At 31.9% G+C, this 21,796-nt stretch overlaps 1 protein-coding gene across 1 annotated transcript; it reads left to right on the forward strand.

The window, feature by feature from the left end:
• Positions 1-8,124: 8,124 nt before the first annotated feature.
• LOC11428372 (ADP-ribosylation factor 1) lies at positions 8,125-14,055 on the forward strand. Its single transcript, XM_003610137.4, has 8 exons — positions 8,125-8,514; positions 8,595-8,633; positions 8,828-8,890; positions 10,375-10,393; positions 11,626-11,737; positions 12,596-12,643; positions 12,829-12,959; positions 13,637-14,055. Exons 1-8 carry the CDS (start codon positions 8,412-8,414, stop codon positions 13,668-13,670), a joined length of 549 nt encoding a protein of 182 aa, XP_003610185.1. The 5' UTR covers positions 8,125-8,411; the 3' UTR covers positions 13,671-14,055.
• The last annotated feature ends 7,741 nt before the right edge of the window (positions 14,056-21,796 follow it).

A 21,796-nucleotide genomic window follows, 5' to 3' on the forward strand; every position in this document is an offset into this window, starting at 1 on the left:
ACCGTTTCTAAGTTAATCCAAAACTTATGGAATAATTCAAAACCTCAAAACTAGAAGTATTATGAGTTCAATTAGGGTGTTTAAGAGTATTTAACCTATGTTGTGATGGATCTAATTTGGTTTGACGTGAATATCTTTGTTGGATAATTTGAGATACATATATTATGTGAATATTGTATGATATAGAAATATTGTTGTTCATATCATTCAAGTTGTTGCTGTTAATATTGTTATGATGCAAGTTGTTATTGTTGTTGTCATTGCTGTTGTTGATTGTATTTATTATTGTTGTTCAGAGAGTCTGAAATTAAGATGATTAATGTTGTTGGTAATGTGATATACTTATACATGCATTATGTGGAATATGTATGATGTTGAAGTTGTGGTTGTTTATCGTTAATATTGTTATGATGTGAATTGCTTGTGCTGTTTCTGTTGCTGTTGAATATTGATCAAGTTGCAAGTGTTGGTCTAAGTTGTAAAGTTGTAAGTTGTCATTCCAAAGTATTGGAGTCTTAAGTTGTTGATGTTGTCCAAGTTGTAATTTGTTGAGTCCATGCATACTCATTTAAGTTGATGGCTTCATGCCCTAGAGCCTTTACTCAACACGTTGAGGGCTTGATGCCCTGGAGCCTTTGCTCAATAAGTTGAGGGCTTGATGCCCTGGAGTGTATTTATGCTCAATACGTTGGGGGCTTGATGCCCTGGTTGGTACCACATGCATGATTAAGATGTCGTAGTTGCATTTTGTCTAGATGGTTCAAGATGTGTAAGATGTCTAAGTTGCATTGTCGAGTTGAAGTCGTGTCGTTGTTGTTAAGTTGTTATTTACCCATGTGTCGTTAATGAAGTGTTTATGATGTTGATTATGATGTTGTTATGTTGTTTATGATGTTGTTTATGATGTGAAGTATATGATGTTATAAAATGATGTTTATGATGCGATGTTTATGTTGTTGTATGACGTTGTGTATAATGTAATGAATATGAAGTTAATGATGATTAGAAGTTGATTGAGTTATTAATGAAGTTTTATAAGAAGAATAATGTTATTAATTGATGAAGTATAAGTTGTTAAATATTTTTGATGAATTATATGCTTATTATTATTGAATGTGAAATCTCACCCATTCTACTTGGAAATGTTGCTCTTCGTATGAGTAACTTGCAGGTGATCGAGTTTAGGCTGCTGTTAGATTGCTGTCGTGAGTGGACTATCTCTCACGTGTGTCTTTAGGTGCTCTGATACGTAACGGGATGAGACTTTGTTGCATGCTTTTCTATTCCTTACGTATTGCTTATGATTTTACATGACTATGTTTTAGATTGGATTTTATGAGATGTTGAAATAAATTCCGCTGCAAAGCATTGAATATTTTGTTATTGAAATTTGATGGATAATTAGTTAATTATTCCGTTTATGATTTTTAAGAAAAGAAGTGTAGCATTCCGTTTATGTGGAAAACTCTGATTATTTTTATGAAATTTTTATGTTGGGAAAACGGGGTGTTACAATTTCCATGGCGTGAAGGAGTTTATTGTTGTCTTGCGGGAGAAGGGAAGATGCAAAGGAAAGAAAGTCAGGATTTGGTGGAGAGCAAGAAGGTAACAAGACATTTTATAATGGTGAATGTGACTTGAGATAGTGGAGAGAAGCAACTATCATGGAAAGAAGCAAAAATGCCTTGAGATAGTGGATAATTAATTGTCTTTGGAGACATAAAATCTTGGAAATCTTGTGAAGAAAGGTGTAATGATGATGAAAATCAGAAATTGCAATATGGATGAAGATGGAAAGTTCAAATAGGTGACATGTGGCGCCCTAGGATCATAAATAAGTTTGATGATCTCCCAAATAGACATTCTGGTACAGTTTGGATTATATAATCTGGACACCCTCAATTATTTTTTGATAGTGCGTTTCACCAAAGGTTTGGCCGGTTAATGGAGTTTTAATGCGTTTTTTGAACGGTTTTGAATGACAAACACGCTTTCATTGTCTGTACTTATGACATAGGACTTATATAACGGTCAACAAAGACATTTGACATCAAAGAAAACACCAAAAATCATATTTCAAATGTATCGAGATTTTGTGTTCCAGAAATCTCTAACAATCTGGTTCGGATTACATAATCCAGACCAAAGGGTATTTTCAATTTTTTTGCAGGGTGCACGAGAAGCAGGCAGGGTGAAAAAAGTGATAGTCTTTGTATTATACAAGCTCATCAAAAAAATGATTTTTGTAATATCACACGCGCACGCACGCACCGAGAAAACATGTGTACTCGTAGATATATTTGATTTAAGAGTTGCTTCAATAATATATGCGGCAACTGCAATTCTTGATAGGTTTTCTCTGCTATGAATATCATCAAGAATTGAATGCGAAATCACAAGAGAGATAAATGATTAAATGATTGTTTATTTAATTTTATATGAAAAGGTTTTTAAAGAAATTGAAAATTAGAAAATCATTTAATGTTTTTAAAATATGAGAAATTGCACACAACAACTATGATGTTTATTTATGTTTTTAAAAAAATTCATTTAATACTTCTTAATTATATGTATATTGCCTTCACTAGTCGAAACTTCTGGGTCTGTCCCTGAATGACAACCACAATAATATTAATTTTTTTGTTGATTGAAACCATAGTATAACCAACGTGCATTAACTGCTCCAACATGAGTTAAATCACGTTCAAAACACCAACGTAAATTAAGTCACGTTGGTAACTTTTTTTGCTCTTTCAGTCATTTTTCCATTGCCACACATCTTGACTATGGGAATGCAGATTCAATTTGGTGGTAATAATAATTAATTAAAAGCTACGAACCTCATTGATAATTGGCAAGAATTCACTAGCAGACTGCAAAAGTACCCCCATCATTATTACCCTGAAATAATAATAGATTTCTTTTTTGTTAAAAAAAAAAAAAACAAAATATAATAATCTCCGTCGCAATAATTTGGATAGAGAAATTATTTCTCACTTTTTTATTGCTTCTCCTATTTGTTGGTCCCTTGATATCCATCCCATGGCTTCCAGTATAGTTCAGCCAACAAAGCTAAATAGCTACAAAACAAAATTATAAAGAAAATCCAAATTAATTATATACAAAATAATTTTATTTTTTAAAAAAATATACTAAAATGATGAGATTATTTGATTAAAAAAATGTACTTTTTTTTTGGTCAAGTAGCCTAGTGGCTAGAGCTCACACAATTTAATTGTGGAGAAGTGGAGTGTCCGGGGTTCGAATCCCAGCTCCTGTATATAATATGCAATATCCCTACGAACTGAACTAAGCTCATGGGGATTAAAAAAATGTACCTTGTCTAACCATCTTCCACTAACAAAGGCCATGGGAAAATGTCTTGCTAGGTCCTTCAATGTCACTCTCATATAATTCAATAAAAAAAAAAAAGTTACATTCTATCAATTTTATAAAATGAATTCAGAATCAAACGTTAGTGAACAAAAGATCAACCTTTTTGCTCATGTAGGCTTTATCTGGATCTGCTACAATTGGAGAGAAAGTTCCATCATAGTCGAGAAAAACAGCAGTTTGTTTCCCATTTGTATTGTACATTATTTGAAAAAGCAAAAATGTTACTAATGTGAGTTAACTCACACCGGTGTTCTGAACGTGATTTCACTTATGTCGGAGCAATGTATATTAACGCATGTTTGTTATATCGAACGTGAGTTAACTCACGTTGAAGTTATTTTTTTCGGTAGTTTTGGTGGGAATGAGCAAAAATATTTGGGAGAAGAGCAATTTTCTAACGGCCGATGTTGAACACATAGTGGGCCTTGACCCTCATTTTTATTTGCAAAAAATAAAATAAAAATAAATATCATTAGTAAGATACATGCTCAACTGAAATGATCTTTGTAATATCGCGCTCGCACGCGCACACACAAATATACATATTTTGACCATCTTTGTAGTAGGTTATAGTATAGACGGGAAAAAAAAAACATGTTGCGTACTTGTCGATATATTTGATTTAAGAGTTGCTTCAAAACATGTTGCTTCAATATTTGGCAAGCGCAATTGTTGATAGAGTTTTCTCTACTATGAATATTATCAAGAATTGAATGCGAAATTGCAAGAGAGATGAATGATTAAATGATTGTTTATTTAATTTTATATAAAAAGTTTTTTAATGAAATTTAAAATTAGAAAATATTTAATGTTTTTAAAATATGAAAAATTGCACACAACAACCAACTATGATGTATATTTATGTTTTGTAAGAAATACATTTAATTCTCTAAAAAAAAAAATACATTTAATGCTTTTTAATTATATATATATTGCCGTCACTACTGGAAACTTCTGAGTCTGTCTCTGATCAAATGTGACTTATTGATTGATATAATGATAAAAATATATTTATGCACAATGTGACTTATTTACTTGTGCACACATAAATCAAACATCATTTGTTATTGAGTGAGTGTATTTCACCATCTGAATTCTACAACGATTCACATATTTTTGGAGTATACTTCTAAACAGGGACGAAAGGACATGTTATGTTCTAGGGGATAAAGCCTTGCTCCCTTTTTACATTATTCTATATGTATCCACCGTGTGATGTTTTGTACTCTGATTTTGTCTTTTTGCAGAAGAAGAAGAAGAAGAAGATCTAGAACAAACTTCAGGAGAATTCGTCCACAATTATGAGCTAGAAAAATGTGGTTTTAACGATCTCTTCCTTAGTTTAAACCAAATGAGTTTTGTGAAGTACAATATTTATACTTTAATCTCTAGCAAATATCATCGTATGAATGTTGAATTATGCTTCAGGGATGGATTTGGCGTATTTACGAGAGCCAAAACACATTATATCCAAATCACTCTTGTAGTTTTGTTCCAATAGCCAACAACATCACTAATTATTTCAAAAGCTAATTCTTATCCATTTTATCTCCCCTTTTCAACTATCAAGTGGCCCTTTGTTTTTTGCTTTTCCTCCTTTCTCCCCATCTTGTATGATTTTGGTGGAATATATATAAGCTGATTAAAAAATAAAAAAAAAGTGAACATGGTTATTTCAGGCATCAAGAAATGAATGCTCTATTTTTATGTTGACTAAGAAGGAGCATGACATATACTAATACTACTATTGAAGTTACATGAATTCTAATTACTGTACTCTTTTTTATTTGTCATTTTTTTTTTCTTTTTACGGTAGCTTTATTTTATGGTTAATACAGGTGAAGGTATATCTTTCAACTCTCTTGCAAGCCTTTTTCCACTTTTATTTTTCCATACTACATATATTGGATGAATTCTTTATCTGAATTTTTTTTTTCCCACTGAATAATCTTTTTTTAAAAGGTAAACAATTAACTTTTATGTGACACTGAGATTAGTATATAAAGCGTCACATCATAGTATAAGGTCCGTTTATGTATTTTTCTTTTCTTTTTTTCTCCCTAACAATTAACATTGAATGAAATGCACAAAATGTGATTTACTCAAAAAATAGGATGTTGTCTTTGAATTTAGGCGCTGGTACTGATGGGAGTGCTACCCAAATACCCATTGACCCTCTATGTCACAAGATGTCAAGGCAGCCACCATATGTAGTCTCTATTTCTACCTGGTTTTTGAACTATCTAAACAATTTTTCACCATTCACCATAATTAATTTATTTGAATATACTTGGTTTACAGTTTGATGCCCCTATAGTATCCTCTCTGTTTATAGCTGTATTAGAAGGATGAAGAGTTTGTTAGATTTTTGTTTCTTTCAAAAGAGCTTATAGCTAAAGGATTTATGAAAGAGAATATTCCGTGTTTGAATTTGAAAATTGTTGATGGAGCATTATACACAAAATTTAAGTATTTGTCTCTGAAAGAATTGGAGAATAATTTTTTGCTTGCATATAATATCTCTTTAGTTAAACCGAGAAATATCCACTAATTGAAAGATTCTATTGTTAGATCCTCTACCCTCTATGAAAAAAATACTTTCTATGGTCATTCAACATGAAAGACAGAATAATCTTGCTCCCTCTCGATGATTCCAAAGTATTGATTAATGTTGTTGACTACAGGAAACTTCACTCCAAATATAACAAATCATCTTCCTATTAACTGGTTCTTGCTCTAAAATGGTGCAAGATTTTGCACCCTTTGCAACACATCAGGACACACTGTTGAAGTATGCTATAGGAAGCATGGATTTCGTCCTTACGTGCAGAGAAATTCCAATTCTTCTGTTCACAATGTATCAGCAGCTGATGGGGGTGAATTCAATGAAATTCAACTTCACAGAATCACATCGTCACATCAAAGCAGCTTCGCCTAGCATTACTTAGGATCAATATGATAAGTTGATGACTCTTATTAAAAATTCAAGCATTAAAATCATAAGTCAGGTCTTGCAGTTTCTAATCAACTTGTCATTTTTCAGTTGATAAGCAAGGTAGTATTATGACTCAGAGTGAGCATCCCCTTCCAAATGCACGGACCAAAGATGCTAGCCAAGGAGAGGTTGATCCAACTGAGGTAATGATAATAATTTCAAAACATTCATGATACATCTCAAGTTTTCTACTTGTTTAGTGCTCAATTGAAGATCCTTTCTTTCTCAATAAATAGTTCTGTCAAAGCATTAATCCACACTATGCGGAAGAAATTTTGTTTATATGGTACTTTTTCAGCTTCTATTAATGTTCCTGTGTGAATCACTGATTTCCTTCTAATTCATTTAACATTACATCTCTTGCCGTCACATAAAATCAATTTATACTCGAGTAGCAAAACCTTGAAAATTAGAATTTATCTTCAACTGAGTTTGGTGGAGAGCTTTTCTGGTCTTTCTATAATAATAATTTTTTTTTTTTTTTTTTTTTTTTAGGGAAGGTGTATATACACATTTAGAACTCCCTATTTATCAATCTTTAACCACTAACTTAATTGAAAAAAATAAAATTGAATTGTACATTCCTGTTAATAAAAAGATTAATCATATCAATTTCAATATAAAATAATATATCAAAAAAAATTATATTTCATTTAGTAATTTTTTTTTTTGGTGTTTTTCACTTATCATTTATCCATCATACATCATATATTTGCAACTAATTTAATAAATAAAATTAACATTGTCCTTAAAAAAAATTTAACATCGATAAAATGTAATAAATGTTGAATTAATTTTTAAAATGATATTTCATCAAAAACAAAAATTTAAAATGACAAATAATTTCAGAAAAATAAAAACTCTAAACACATACTAATATTGTAAAAAACGACCACTCATTGGCTTTGACCAGGTCAATATTAAGGAGGGCCACTTTTTACAAATGAGATGAAAGATGGAGGGCTAAAAGTATGGGCCAAAATCGATGGTTTTGGGAAGTTGAAGGGGTCAAAAGCTCATTTTAGTCTAAACTTTTATTAATCGATGTGTTTGGTTCATCTATTGCAAAACACAAAAAAGAACCCCAAACACTACAGCGGGGGAAAATTCAGTTTGTTCAGGGTTTGAGTTGATGTCACATTTTCAGGGTTGAAGGATCAACTATACCAAATCAACTGTCAATTCAACCGCAAAGACACGAACGGTGGACATCGTTGAGTATCGTCGTTCATCAACTAACTTAGATGGAAACGTCCAGTTCATCCATATGAAGCTTAAAAACTGTCGACGTGAGAACCATGATCTAAATATTTGGTCAGTACAGTACTATAAAATCGATGGAGTTGGACACATCATTGGTTAGATCAATCGAAGATATTCATAAAGGTTGAATTCAATCCAAAACCTAAAAAGAAATGAGGGCTTGTTTAAAATCACAAATCACTTTGTTGTCGGTCTTGTTTACAAACGTATTAAGTGGTCTTTAAACAGTTGTTTGTACGTGTTCTTGCTTGAAACGTGTTTCGGCGTTAACTATCGTTGAGACGACAAAAGTCACATGTTTCGACGTTAACTACCGTTGGGACAACGACAGTCAAATACGTATTTCAACGTTAACTATCGTTGGGACAATGACAATCAAGTACAATAGACAAGCAAACATGAGTTTCTAGCGGTCGAGGGTATTTTTGTCAGTTTAGCAAATACTGTAGTCTAAAAGGAATTTTCGAAAACAAGTAACAATAGATCCCATAACTGAAAGGTGGAGGAGAAGAGGGTGAGTGAATCCAAATCCAAATCCTGATTCTCATCATCGTTTCGTCCTTCCCTCTTCCATTCGATTCTTCTATTTTCCGAAACCTAACCTTAATCCTTGAATCGCATCGCATGCACTTCCTCTCGCTGCTTCTGCTCTGAGATCCGATCCGATTTCAGAATAATCGAAGAATTCTCAATCCGAATCGTTTGCACCTGATTCATTCATGTTCTAATCGTAATCCCTCTGCCGCCGAATCGGAAGATGGGATTAGTATTTACTAGACTGTTTTCATCTGTTTTCGGTAACAAGGAAGCTCGAATTCTCGTTCTCGGTCTCGACAATGCCGGAAAAACCACCATTCTCTGTATGCTTCTTCATACTCTCTGCATCTTACTCATTCAATTCGCTATTTTTATTATTAATTTCTTTCATTTTTTTTTTCAGATCGGCTTCAGATGGGGGAAGTTGTCTCTACCATTCCAAGTTCGTACTCGATCTCGTTTTGCATTGTTTTGAATCTTCATTTTGCTGAATTTTTTAGTTTTAGATTTTCAATTCTAGTTATTAGCAATGCTATTTTGTTCAAACAAAATGTTACAGCATGGGTATCTTATTTATTTTTTATACTTGCATGTATGGATGGATGTCTGATTGGTTTATTTGATTATTTGATACAGCGATCGGGTTTAATGTTGAAACTGTGCAGTATAACAACATTAAATTTCAAGTCTGGGATTTAGGTAATCATTTTAATTAATTTGCTTGGTTCACATGAATTCTTTTTGTATTTTATGTATGTTTTATGGTGTACATGCTGTTAAACATATTTGAAACCGACTACAGAGTCATAGAGATGACCATGTGATCTTTCATTGTTGAGATTACCATGCTATATTTACAATTTTGCATCTTTTGATCATAATTTAGTATAGGGATAACAAAGAGTAAGGTACATTCGCACATGTGCATGTACGAGCTAACTACGTTTAACAAACAAACAATGAAATATGTTTTCCCTTTATTTTATTTCTAAGTTGTAAAACAAAAGCACTATATTAAAATTTAAACATGTAAAAAACCAGCAATAGAGAAATTATTTATAAAAAATGTAATATCTAACTCGATGTGAAATTTTCCAAAAGGTCTTGCAAATCCTAATTATCAAACATAATAGATAACGATTTTTTAAAAGGTCTTGCAAATCCTAATTATTAAACACAATAGATGACCATAGTGTGGTAAATTACCCATGTCCTTACATGTTTAGTGGTAAAAACTCTACCTTTAGTGGGCAATTTTTGTAGGTAGTTATTGTGTCCTGCGTTTTAGTCCAATTTCCATCCCTTTATAAAGTAGGCGACTTACATATCTTAATGACTTGTGGGTTGCAAACAAAACAGAGTTTGATGTCACACCAAGTTAAGTTTTATTAGTTTTTCCCAGACAATCTAAGGCCTTTTATCTTAGAGGTAGGAATGAACCAGCGGATGGAAATTGGACTAAAACGCAGGACACAATAACTACCTACAAAAATTGCCCACTAAAGGTGTTGCTCGGGTTTGGCTTAAACATGAACAAGCAGTACTTATTAAGAAAGTTAGCCTATTTTTTTCTTCTGAAGCTCGGATAACTTGCTCACAACAAGTTGCTTGAGCTTGATGAGCCAGGCTCAAATCCTATACAACAACCACTGTTGTTCCTCACTAAAATCCTGTACTCGAAATTTTGAATTAACTTGTGAACCTGGCTTGACTTACCTCCAACCCTACACGCAGGACTCTGTCAACTGTCGTGACATTTCTGTCTCATGTTAAATACTAGCAAGCATACATGGGCTCGTGTTTTAAACTTAAAGTTTGCTGGTCTCATTTTTGGGTACTGTAGTGATAAGTGAAACACGAAACAAAGCGAGTTTGGATAATTTTGTCCTCTTCTGGCTGGTAGTTGTTTTTTTATCTATATGCAGTATTAAGTTTTGATGTAGTGCAAGCGAAGATAAAAATAAGCTGAAACCTTTGACAACATTTATTATATTTTCCTTTGTCAAACTATTTTCTTAGTATGAATGAAAGAAAATAAACAGGCATCAAACCTTAAAATATAGTTTATTACTTACAGTCAGTTGAGCTTATAGTTACATGAAACTTAATATGATATAACATAGTGCTATTATAATAAGCCCTGGCTTGTTTCAATTTCTAATATCCAACTTTTTTTTATACAGGTGGGCAAACAAGTATCAGGTAAGCCTTATGGTTTCATTCTTGCATCTTTTGACTGATGGAAAATGTGTATTTTTTTTAAAAAAATTTACTATAACAACAATAGCTGGTGACTTCTGATGTGTTACAATGTCATACCAATAGAATTTTTTTCTATCCCTTATTCAATATTATGATCTAAATCAATTGCGACTACTCCACTCATCATGCAATTCCTTTTTTTTCTAATCCTTTAACTCTTCCATATTTCTGTTTAGCTGTAAATGAACCTACTATAAAGTCCTTGATGTGTGTATTTCTAGTAAGAAGATACCAATCCTTCTGCAGTTAATTAGTGTGAGTATGTGTGTGTGTGTAGGTTTCAATAATATAAATATACATGCCTAAAATCTAAAAGAATAAAACGTAATTGAAGAAAAACAATGCATAATGACAATATCATGCACGATATTGTAGGTTAAGGACCAAATATAATGAGAAGTTTCAATATGCTGTTTAATCTGTTAAGAAACCTGGTATTTTATTAGGGGAAAAAAAAGACTCCCCCAACAACAGAAAGATGCCACAGAACTTGGAGGGTCTGCACCTCTGTATTGCTAAAGTTCCTAATTCTCTCCCAAAATGACAAGGGGTTCTCTCTTTCAACCCCTCCTTTTGTTTATAGGCAACATACCTTATTTCTTCTGACCATCTCGGTCCAACAAATAACCTAAGTCACTCACTCTTGCTTAGATATTATCAAACACATAACACAATCTTATTCATTTTTGAAACTACGGTAGCTCATGTTGTGGAAAGAAATGCCTTATGGATTCAAAGATGAATTTCTCTTGTATTAATTTATTTATAGTGTTAGACCCAAGCAGTCTTGCTCGTTTCCGATGTGTCCCCCTATAATTTGAGTTTTTTTTACATTTCCTTTAAGGATCGTTTTGCTATCATATACTTGTTTCTGTCCAGTTTAAACAAAACTGCATGTATAAGCATGCGCAGCACAAAAATATGTCATTTCAAAAAATATTTCAACACCCAGAAAAGATCGCATACATTACTTCTCAGTTCTGACATGCCATTTCACTTGTAAATGTGGGAAAAAAAAATATATGGCACTAGAATGATTAAAAGAACAAATCACGGGAAAATTGAAAACCAGGTGGACCAAACCACAAGATGGGAAACTAAATTCATCCCTAATAACTATGTAGTAAATTTCTATAACCTTTTACTGTCTTTGATTATTTTTTTGTCCATAGGCCATATTGGAGGTGTTACTTTCCAAATACTCAAGCAATAATCTATGTTGTTGATTCAAGTGACACTGATAGGCTTGTGATAGCTAGGGAGGAGTTCCATGCAATTCTGGAGGTATATGTTCCTGATACAACACACACCCACACACACACACACACACACTTCATCTAGACCTTTGGCGCAAGAATTCAGTTTGTTCCTCTTAAAATTCTCTTGTAGCCTATATTACAATTTACAAGGGATTGGTGGCTCTAAGTTGTATTTCTAAAGTATATTGATTACGTGAAGCTTGAACATTTTGAAAGAGGACTATAGAAGGATGATGTAGGTGTTATTTGTGATTATAGGCGTCTCCTAAGCTAAGAGGAATTAGTTTTTGACTGAATCTAGTTCTGGTGTTTGATTCATCCTAGTTGGAATAGGTTTTGATCCTTGTTTTGAATGTTTAGGGGCCTGTTTTGTTTAAAAAGTAATTTTTTATTTTCTATTCCTTATTTTTACTGGTAATTACAAAAATGCTACTTCGTTGTAATTGTATTTACTGTTTTAGAGGATTTGTTTACAAAATGGTGACTACATTTTTGCGTTTTCATCATTTCATGCACTCCTTGATAGTCGGGAACAAATTAAAACTATGGTGACATTTTGTATTTATCAATAAAATAAACTGAAATAATGTTTTCTCAAAAAAAACAAATCCTTAGCAATTGTAATTTTATTGTGGAGGTGTTTTCATGAATCTGAAATTTGATTAATAAATATGCATGTGCCTACTTGTCAATTTCATTTCTTGAGTCATTATAATCTAGTGCATTTTTTAATTTATGTGTGTGTGTGTGTTAAAATTTGATGCCTAATTGATTTTTATCCGTTTCTCCTTTGACTATGGTTTTGTTGTCTGATGTGATTGTGATTTCAGTTTTACAAATAACAAAATTAACACTAATTATTTTCTCTGAACCTTTTTTTCAGGAAGAAGAACTAAAAGGTGCAGTTGTTCTCATTTTTGCAAACAAACAGGTCAGAATTTGATTCATAGTTGTTGGATGCTCATATTTTCACTAGGGGGATAAGAAGTAAAGGCTGGATATATAAGAGTTATGAAGCTGATATGATCGGGCTTAACTAATTATTTGCACATGTACATAGATAATATGGCAAATATAGTGTAAAACTTCTCATGTGTGTCCCGTTCCATTATGCAGGACCTACCAGGTGCCCTTGATGATGCTGCAGTGACGGAGTCTCTTGAGTTGCACAAGATTAAAAATCGCCAATGGGCTATTTTTAAAACTTCTGCTATAAAAGGCGAAGGACTTTTTGAGGGCCTTGACTGGTAAGTCTAATAAAGTTGAATGCTATTTCAAGGTAGTTAAAGTATATCAAATATCGTAAATAAGGTGATGCTGCATTGTTAATTTATACTTTTTCATTTTTTCAGTATTTAAAGGATATTTTTTCCAATGTTATCAATCATCAACTCAGTTAGGAATTATTAAAAGCACAGTTTCAAACAAAATTTAACCCTTTTTTATAGGGACTAAAAATACATTTAACCCTTTTTTATATCTCAAACAAAATTTAAGGACAGTTATTCTTATGGCTACATAAGTATGAATGTGCAGCGATCTTGGTAGTTTTGAATAGTTGTCTAGTGACATATATGCAAAATGTAGAAATTATTATGGTCTGCTGATAGAAACCCAATGTAATAGTATGAGATTTAACCTTACTTATGGTCGTTTGAAATGTGATGGGAGGTATTTCTTGGTCTAGGAAATACATTTGAAATGTGAAGGGAGGTATATCTTGGTCTAGGAAATACGCCTATGGACTTTTACGTTGTGTAGTTATTAATGGGTCTTTCTTGTTACTACTAGTTTGATATTTGCCAATGTTAATATCACTGTTCGAGATGTTTAGAGTTACACTGCTTCAAGCTGAAAGTTTGATATAACCTTGCACTTCCTTGTTGCTCACTGGGGTTACGTGATGCCAAATGTTAATATGTAGGTTGAGCAATACACTCAAATCTGGAGGTGGCTGAAGGTGCAAGCTTCAGCAAATTAGATATATTTAAATCGATTGGTGAATTCTGAAGGATGGTCGACATTTGATTTTTGGTATCACTTTCACTAAGACGTTATAATGATTATTGTTATTGGGCTCACCTATTTTATTCCTTTTTTTGTTTTCAAAGATTAACTATGAATGTTTGTCTTTTTGTTGCTGCTGTTTTTTCAAGTTCATTTCTTGACCCCTCTGCATAGAGTAGTTTCGAAAGAAAAATTTGTCTTCAAATTTGTTTGTGTAATCGAGCTACATGGGGTTTATATTGGAGTTATGTGTTTTCAACGTAACCTTATAGCAGTTTAGTAAATGACAATGGTTGTTGATGAATGTGGATTTGAACTGAGATTGCATTTTATCAAGTGACAACACTGTTTATATATATGTATGACAAATCAAATGAGAGGAGCTTTAATGTGAGAGAAGATGAGAGGATTAAATGATAGCCCTTAGATTAAAATTTATGGTTGTGATTAAATTTAATCTTTAGTGTCTCGTGTAACTTTTGCTTTCCTAAACCAAACTCCTTCCTCGCTTTCCTTTCTATTCACGACTGTGTCAATGTTAAACTTCATTTTCTCTCTCTATTCCATAATTTTGGTGCTGTCAACGTTAAACAATAGAAACAGTATCAATTGTCCTCAAATATCATCTCCATAGTTTGACGCAAAGCTCTAACCTTAGAGAAGAAGCCTCTTTCTGAAAAATATCTACATTGATTTTGCCAGAGCCCTGAATTTCTAAGAAAAATAAAGGCTAATTTGCATTTTTTTTTTGTCCCTTAACTATTTAGATAGTATCGCTTTGGTCCCTTAATTAAAATTCGGTTTATTTTGGTCCTTTAACTTCTCTCCGTTACACATTTTGGTCATTTCCGTTAGTTTTAATTCAAAAACGTTAGATTTTCTTTATCTTCTTCTCCTCTTTTTCACTTCATATCATCTCCGTCAACCTTCAACAACAAAAATCCCAGAAAAATTTCAAAAGAAAATGAAGAAAACCTAATGTTTTTTAATTAAAACTATGGTCTTGGATAAATATATAAATTGAACATTCTAATAAAATTTGTCAACTAATTTTTTTGAAGGCAGCTGCACATTCATAAGACAAATATTTAATTTGTGTTTTTTAATATAATTGAGAAAAAGAAAGAAAATAAAGAAGGTGTCTAGAGTTTGTGTGAACCAAAGTGACTGCATGAGAGCTTCGGAAATTTTCTATTCAAAATTTTGTCTGATCCAAGCAAAATTTGCAACCTAGAGAAAACCAGGTGTTATTAAGAGGCCAAAAAAGGGAGATGAAACACATTGCAAATAATGTGATGTCACGTGCAAATGTTAATGAATGGATTTAATCTCAACATGAAAGTCGACATGTCTACAATTCGATCTTATTAAGCAACTAGAAACTTATTTGGAAAGAAAGTAACCAAGTTTTCTTCGGTGATTGAAATTTCGAATTCTAAGTAAACACTGGTGGCTAACTCAATCCTTCAATTTCTTATTCATTCTTGATGAATGAGCCTCGGACAATAAACCTAAAAAAAGATTCTTCTCCTATATTTAGGATCGGAGGGAGTATTAGTCGTACTTGGCATTGGGAGACAATATAACCCAACTAATAACTGCTAGGCGATCTTTGAAAATCTTGGCTAATCAAAACTGATGAAGGAGAACTTTTGAAATCACGTTTAATTTCACATAATTATTTTTATAAAATAAAATTTTGATTATGAATCAGACAGCAAAGGTTTTGGTAGGAATTAAGGATAGTGGAAGATGAAATAGTTGAAAGGTTATTTAGAGATATTCATTTAATGCCGAAAGGTAATGCCCTTTGGGGAAGGGAAGAGCAACCAGCAAAGCAAGGTAAGGTTGTCACAAAAAGACGAGCGCAGCCTTTTGGAGTCTCATCACGTTTTAACCCACTCGCAATCGTGATGCGTTTTTGCCACCTATTTTCCTTTCTCTTTTGTCGTTTTCTATGCATTTTCCTTTTCACCATGCCTTATTGCCACCGCCCAACAAATTCTCAAAGTGGACCAAACTAGTACACGGATTTCTTGCTCATAAAAAAACATGCCCTTTTACGATTTAAGATCAAACGGTTAAGATTTTAAAATCAGTAAAACAGTTTCAACTGCTGAATCAAAATCCGACGATCAAGATTTCTCACCCTCTATTATAGAAAATATTTGGTGGATACTATGACGAAGCTAGACAAAATTTTAAGTGTCCAAATATATAGCAAAAATAATTGAGACTCGGCCATTATTACACCATTATATTTGTTCTCATTATCTCTTTCCCTTTCTTTGTACTTTGAGAGAAAGAAATAAGAAAAACAATGTAAAAAATGTGATAATTGACAAGTGACAAAATAATTATTTAAAATTAAGTTAATAGACGATGGTAATTTAAAAAGAATATGTACATTGGAAAACCCACAAATTTATAAAATAATATAATCCAATTTTTGTTGGTGTGTTGTGCATGTGCAGAATGCACACTATCACCTTAGCGTAGGTCCGCCTTATACTCGGTGTGGCCAAAATGTTTTGGATATTCTTGAATCTTGCCTTCCTAATCCTTGTTTTTTTTTTTTTTTGGTTAAAATTTAGAGAAGTGATATTTGAACAATCAATTTGGTTGACAACTTATGTGACAACCATAATTTATAAAGAAAAGATAGGTATTTATACGGAAATCAAAGCAATAGAGAGATAAAGTAAAAAAATTATGTGAGTATGAAAAAAAAATTGTCATCAAATGAATGTTCAAATATCATTTCTCTAAATTTAAATCTAATTAATCCTTGTTTTGGATGTAAAAGAAACACAAATGAATAAAAAAATTATTGAATTAATATATTTAGGTAGAGAAATTAAAAATACACATTGATTACGAGATTTGCCTAAAAAACAGAAGTTGAATACTTGATTATTATGTAGTATTTTTTTTTTATATTAATACGAAGTTTTTACCACCGCTGTTTAATAGTGAGTAGTGATTAATCTTCGTCGAAGAATATATGACACATAAAGTATAAAAATTCTTTTTAATCAGATTTTTTCATACGTCTTTGTGCGGTGTGTTTTTTATTTTCCGTCTTAGTGCGGTGTTTATTTGATTCAGGTTGAAAAATTAACTTTGAGCAAGTGCAGATCCGATCAATGACAATGACTTTGGCGTCGCCAACATTGCAGATCCGGAGACATGGATATAGTCATATTTGTAGGCATAGGTACTTTGCCGTTTAATGCTATTAACATGGATGTTATGAGTTTGTTCACATATTCATCCTTTTTGTTTTTAGCGAATTTGGATTTGTAATTGTATCGATGTACTCTATCAATTTGAATGAATGAATATATATCGTTTATTTTAGTAAAAAAAATATATATATATATATGATTAAGGAGTCCATGTCTCTTACAACTTGAACTAAGCCATGATTGATGGCGCCGTCTCCGGTGGGAGACCTGAATAGGTCACCTACCGTAGGAGACATGGTGTTTTTTTTTTTTTTTTACAAAATGAATATGAACTATTAGATAAGGATTAACCAACATTTAGATCAAAATGTTTACTATACACCTCCAACACCCAATTACTTTCTTTTATTCTAAATTACTCTTCTCTTTCCTCTCTCACACATGGGAATTGAGATCCCTTCCATCAGATCATTTATTCAGACCAGATCCATCTTCCTAAGTATGTTTCACTCAGTTTTATCAATTTATTATTCTTGTTATTATTATGTTTCACTCTTCTCTTTGTGTTCTTTGTTTTCAATCTGGTTTAAAACCCAAATGTACACTGTCAAAAAAACTAAGAAACACGTAATTCACAACCCCAAGAGAGATTCAACAAGACCACAAAATCAAGCCTTATGCACTTTGATGAAATTATATATGGTATCGTCAAAATGTCGAAAATTGAAAGTTTTTTGTTATTGTAAATTAAAATTGAAGATAGCATAATTTGGAATTTTTATAATCATAAATTTAAATTCAATGATTGAAAGGAATAAAAAGGAAACATAGAGGAAAAAACATTCGTAAATAACTGCAATGGCAAAGAGATGGTGGGGATCTGCAATGAAGAAAGATGAATGTATGAAGAAGAGGAAAGACAATAGAAAAAGTGACGGTAAAATAAAAAGTATTGGATGTTATTGGTGTATAATAAGAATCATATGATTTTACAATTTAATGGTTAAAATTTGTTTCATTATTTATACCAAAAAAAAATATTGTTTTGTTCACCCACTCACGGTAGGAACCTATCAAGGTCTCCCATCCTAGACTGAGCCATGATAGTATCATATTAATTTTTATAGTTAAAAATTAAACTAAAACCTGCATACACGGTGCAATCAATAGAAGAAGAGATAAACTAATGGATAATATCTTTAAAATGTACCTTTTTCTTTTCTTTTCAATTTTGCATTTTGCTTATTGATCGAGACTAATTTTAGTTCCCGATAAGTTTTTCCTATTTATGTGAAACAGGAAAAATGAAAATTCATTTATATACATTTGATGCTTACGCAAATCATATAACTCGTAAGCTAACCTCGTAGGATTTACAATGAGCTTCCCTCAAAAAAAAAAAAAAAAAAAAGGATTTACAATGAGCTGAAAATAAATATAAAATAACAACAAACTAATTTAAAAATGCAATCAAGTTATTCAGCCACTATTCTACTTGTTGATCATATTAGATATATTTGGATAATAATTAGAATTAGTTGAATACTATTTAAGGTACTTGTTAGCTATAATTACAAGCTGATTACATTAGTTACATATTATGGTAATTTATATTTTATAAGGTGCATTCTACACTCATTGTATCAATTTTTTCATTCAATCAATTCTAAAATCAAGCAATTTTTTTATCATTTTATTTTTTATTTTGCTGGCCTTTATCTTCTCATCATATCATCCCCATCAAACTCATGAAGGTGTAAATAAAACCAATTTGAGTTTGGATACTAAGGATCAAAATATTTTTGGATGATGTCGCTTGATAAAATTAGAATAGCAATTTCAGAACAATGTGCTCGTACAAAAAGTATGATTGTGTGCTATATATGGATAACAATTATACCGTACAACCAATTATGAGGACTCACTAACTATATGTTAGTGGATTAACCGTTGAGGAAAAACCAATTCAAGGAGACATTGAATATAAATGATTTTAAATGTATAATTGGTTCAACTATTGGTAGGGTAGGGAGTTAAACCCCCTTACTCAGTAACTGTATTGTGAACAAATTCATACCAATAACATAACATGTTAAAAAAGAAGAATGTTAATGAGTGCTTTTGGAACATTGGTTAAAATGTCAAAATTAGTAATTTTGTATAAAAGAAGTTGTGTATTTATTGCTAAGACAAAAGTAAAAATTTTATATTTTCAAAACAAAATTTCTACTAATGAATTCCTTAACCAATATATACTCTTAGAGCAATGGTTAGCAAAACCTAAAAAATGATTTCAGATGTAGTTTTAACATAAAAGATTAAGCACTAGACTTTATTTCTTACTTATACCAATAATTGTTTATTACTTTTTTTTAAGAGGTTAAAATGGAATATAGTACACAATCAAAGCGTTCTTCCTAGCACAAGGTGTACTAGTAAAGAACGAAGAGTTACAAAAATATGTACAAAACAGGGAAACGGAAAACAAAAACAAGAAGAAACAACATTAGTCAATGTCCAACATTGTGAATGGACTAAGCCATCAAGCATGGTAATTGAAAGGAAGGGTAGTAAACTTCGCCTTCAACCACATAAAAGTTAGCGACTTAATCTTATACATGATCTAAGAAGTCGATCATTCTTTATGGAAGCTTAGAAACCGTTGGCATAACTGTATGCATATCATCAAACACATGAACTTTTTGGTTACACATGTATTTAGGGAAGGGAATGGGTGTGCTGATGCCCTGGCTAATCTTGGCCTCACCCTCCATAATCTTACTATCTGGCTTGAGGTTCCTCCTTGTATTAGGAATTTTTATTATCAAAACAGGCTATGTTTGCCATGTTTTAGGTTTATTAACTTCTAATAGAGGTTTGGTCTGACCCCCCTCTTTTCCTTTTGTGTTCTTGTTTCCTTTTTCTTTTGATAATACAATTTGGATAGCTTTAGCTCGTTGCTAGGCTATCTTTGCTTATATATATAGGACATATCACATGATAATGGTTTTTGTATGTGAGAATGGTGAGAATAAACTACAGCCTTTAGATTAAAAAGTAAAGGCTGAGATTAAAAATGACTTTGTGTCAATCATCTAATTAAATCTCACTCAATTACTTTCACGCATTCATTCTCTGCGACTCTTCCTTTTCCCCCTCAACATCAATCTTCTCCGGCGACCCCAACCCTCACCGACGCAAAACCCGCCGCCACCTTCATCACCCGTTCACGGTCGGAATCCCGCCGCCACCGCACCTTCATATACCGTTCATGGCAAGCAACCCCATAAAAGAAAGCCATTTCTGATCCAATTTCAAGGCTTGGAAATAATTTCTTGATGCAAAGCCTTTGAATTTGAATTTGTTTGTTTGTTTTGGATCTATATAAACACAATTTATTTGGGAAAAAATAGAAACTGGGAATCACGTTGGAAAGCATAGGAAGGAATTTCATTTTTGAGTTTAATTGTCATATTAAACAATTTTGTAAAATTCATCTAGATCTAGAATTACAATTTCATAAAATACTTACAGCTAGGGTTAATAATCTCAATGGAATGATTTTCTCATATCTGTCTTGAAATTGCTGTTAGTGACTTGGAGAAGATGAACCGTGAATGGGTTCATCAAAATTGATAGGCTATGGAGAGTCATATGGTTGTTCAAAATGTTGTTTTTAATCTTGACTGTTTATTTTTAATCTAACCGTTCATAAGTGTTCTCATCATTCTCATGTAAGATATCCATTCTCACTATATATATATATATATATATATATATATATATATATATATATATATACTTCTTTATTTTTTTCTCTCATTATTTTCTTAATTTTCTATAAAACCAAACCACTAAATCAAGCTCAATGTGCTGTTTTCCAACATGAAGAAATTTTGTGGATCCAGTTTTAACAACAAGTTTTATAAGACTAAAATAAAATAATAAAGATTAAAAGGAAAAAGTGTTATATATAAAGGAAAAAAACATACAAAAAATTTCATGCAAGATAAAAAACATATACGTTATAAGTTATATATAATTTATTTATATGATTATATCTAAGCTTTGAACTTCAAATTCCATGCTAAACCTGTGCTATTTTACATTCTAACATGGCCAGATGGCTACACACTCATTCAATTTTTTTCTCCAAAGGCAATGAAAATTATCGGTCCCCACTATCCCAAGCAGATCATTTCCTATCCCCCTTGCATCATTTGACTTTTCTTTATAGGTCCCTCGATCTAATTTGATAGAGACACCCACCATTTCACATTTACTATGTGTCTCTTCCTATTTTTAGTTAATAATATTCCCTCTTGTGTAGAATACATGCAAATGTACTATGTCTATTTCCATTTTATTTGATATTTTCGGAAATGCTTCTCAAATTATTAAAGTGAATCATTGTCATTTTGAAAGAAAATATTTGAAAACCAGAAAAAAGATAAGTTACAGGTAAAAGCAAGAAATAAATATACCAAAACACACAAATAAAAGATATCAATTGGAAGTTGAAATAATAGAACACTATTTACCAAGATCAATAGTGTGTTGTATCAAACTTGGAATATAGGAACCAGATTCGTTCTTTCTTCAACCTTTCCTCTTGATATTTGATGTAAACTTGATCAATGATTATATGATATACAACTTTTATAGGCTTAAATGTTATTTTGGTCCCTTAAGTATTTAATTGGTATCGCTTTAGTCTCTTAACTAAACAAAAGATTGTTTAAGTACTTTAAGTTTTTTTTTTAGTCTCGTTTTGGTCCCTTCTGTTAGGTTTCCGTTAGGGTTTAAAAAAAAAATTAACTCCTGGACACGTGTCACCTTGTCATTGGCTGAGTTTTTTTTTTACAATTTTTTTTTTAAAAAAAAAAATT

Source organism: Medicago truncatula, chromosome 4, assembly GCF_003473485.1.
Source record: "Medicago truncatula cultivar Jemalong A17 chromosome 4, MtrunA17r5.0-ANR, whole genome shotgun sequence".
Lineage (NCBI taxonomy): Eukaryota > Viridiplantae > Streptophyta > Magnoliopsida > Fabales > Fabaceae > Medicago > Medicago truncatula.

Coding starts and splice junctions, on each gene's coding strand:
- LOC11428372 (XM_003610137.4), top strand. CDS start 8,412: ATGGGATTAGTATTTACTAGACTGTTTTCATCTGTTTTCGGTAACAAG. Junction 11,738..12,595: donor AGTTCCATGCAATTCTGGAG/GTATATGTTCCT, acceptor CCTTTTTTTCAG/GAAGAAGAACTAAAAGGTGC. Junction 12,960..13,636: donor CTTTTTGAGGGCCTTGACTG/GTAAGTCTAATA, acceptor GTTAATATGTAG/GTTGAGCAATACACTCAAAT.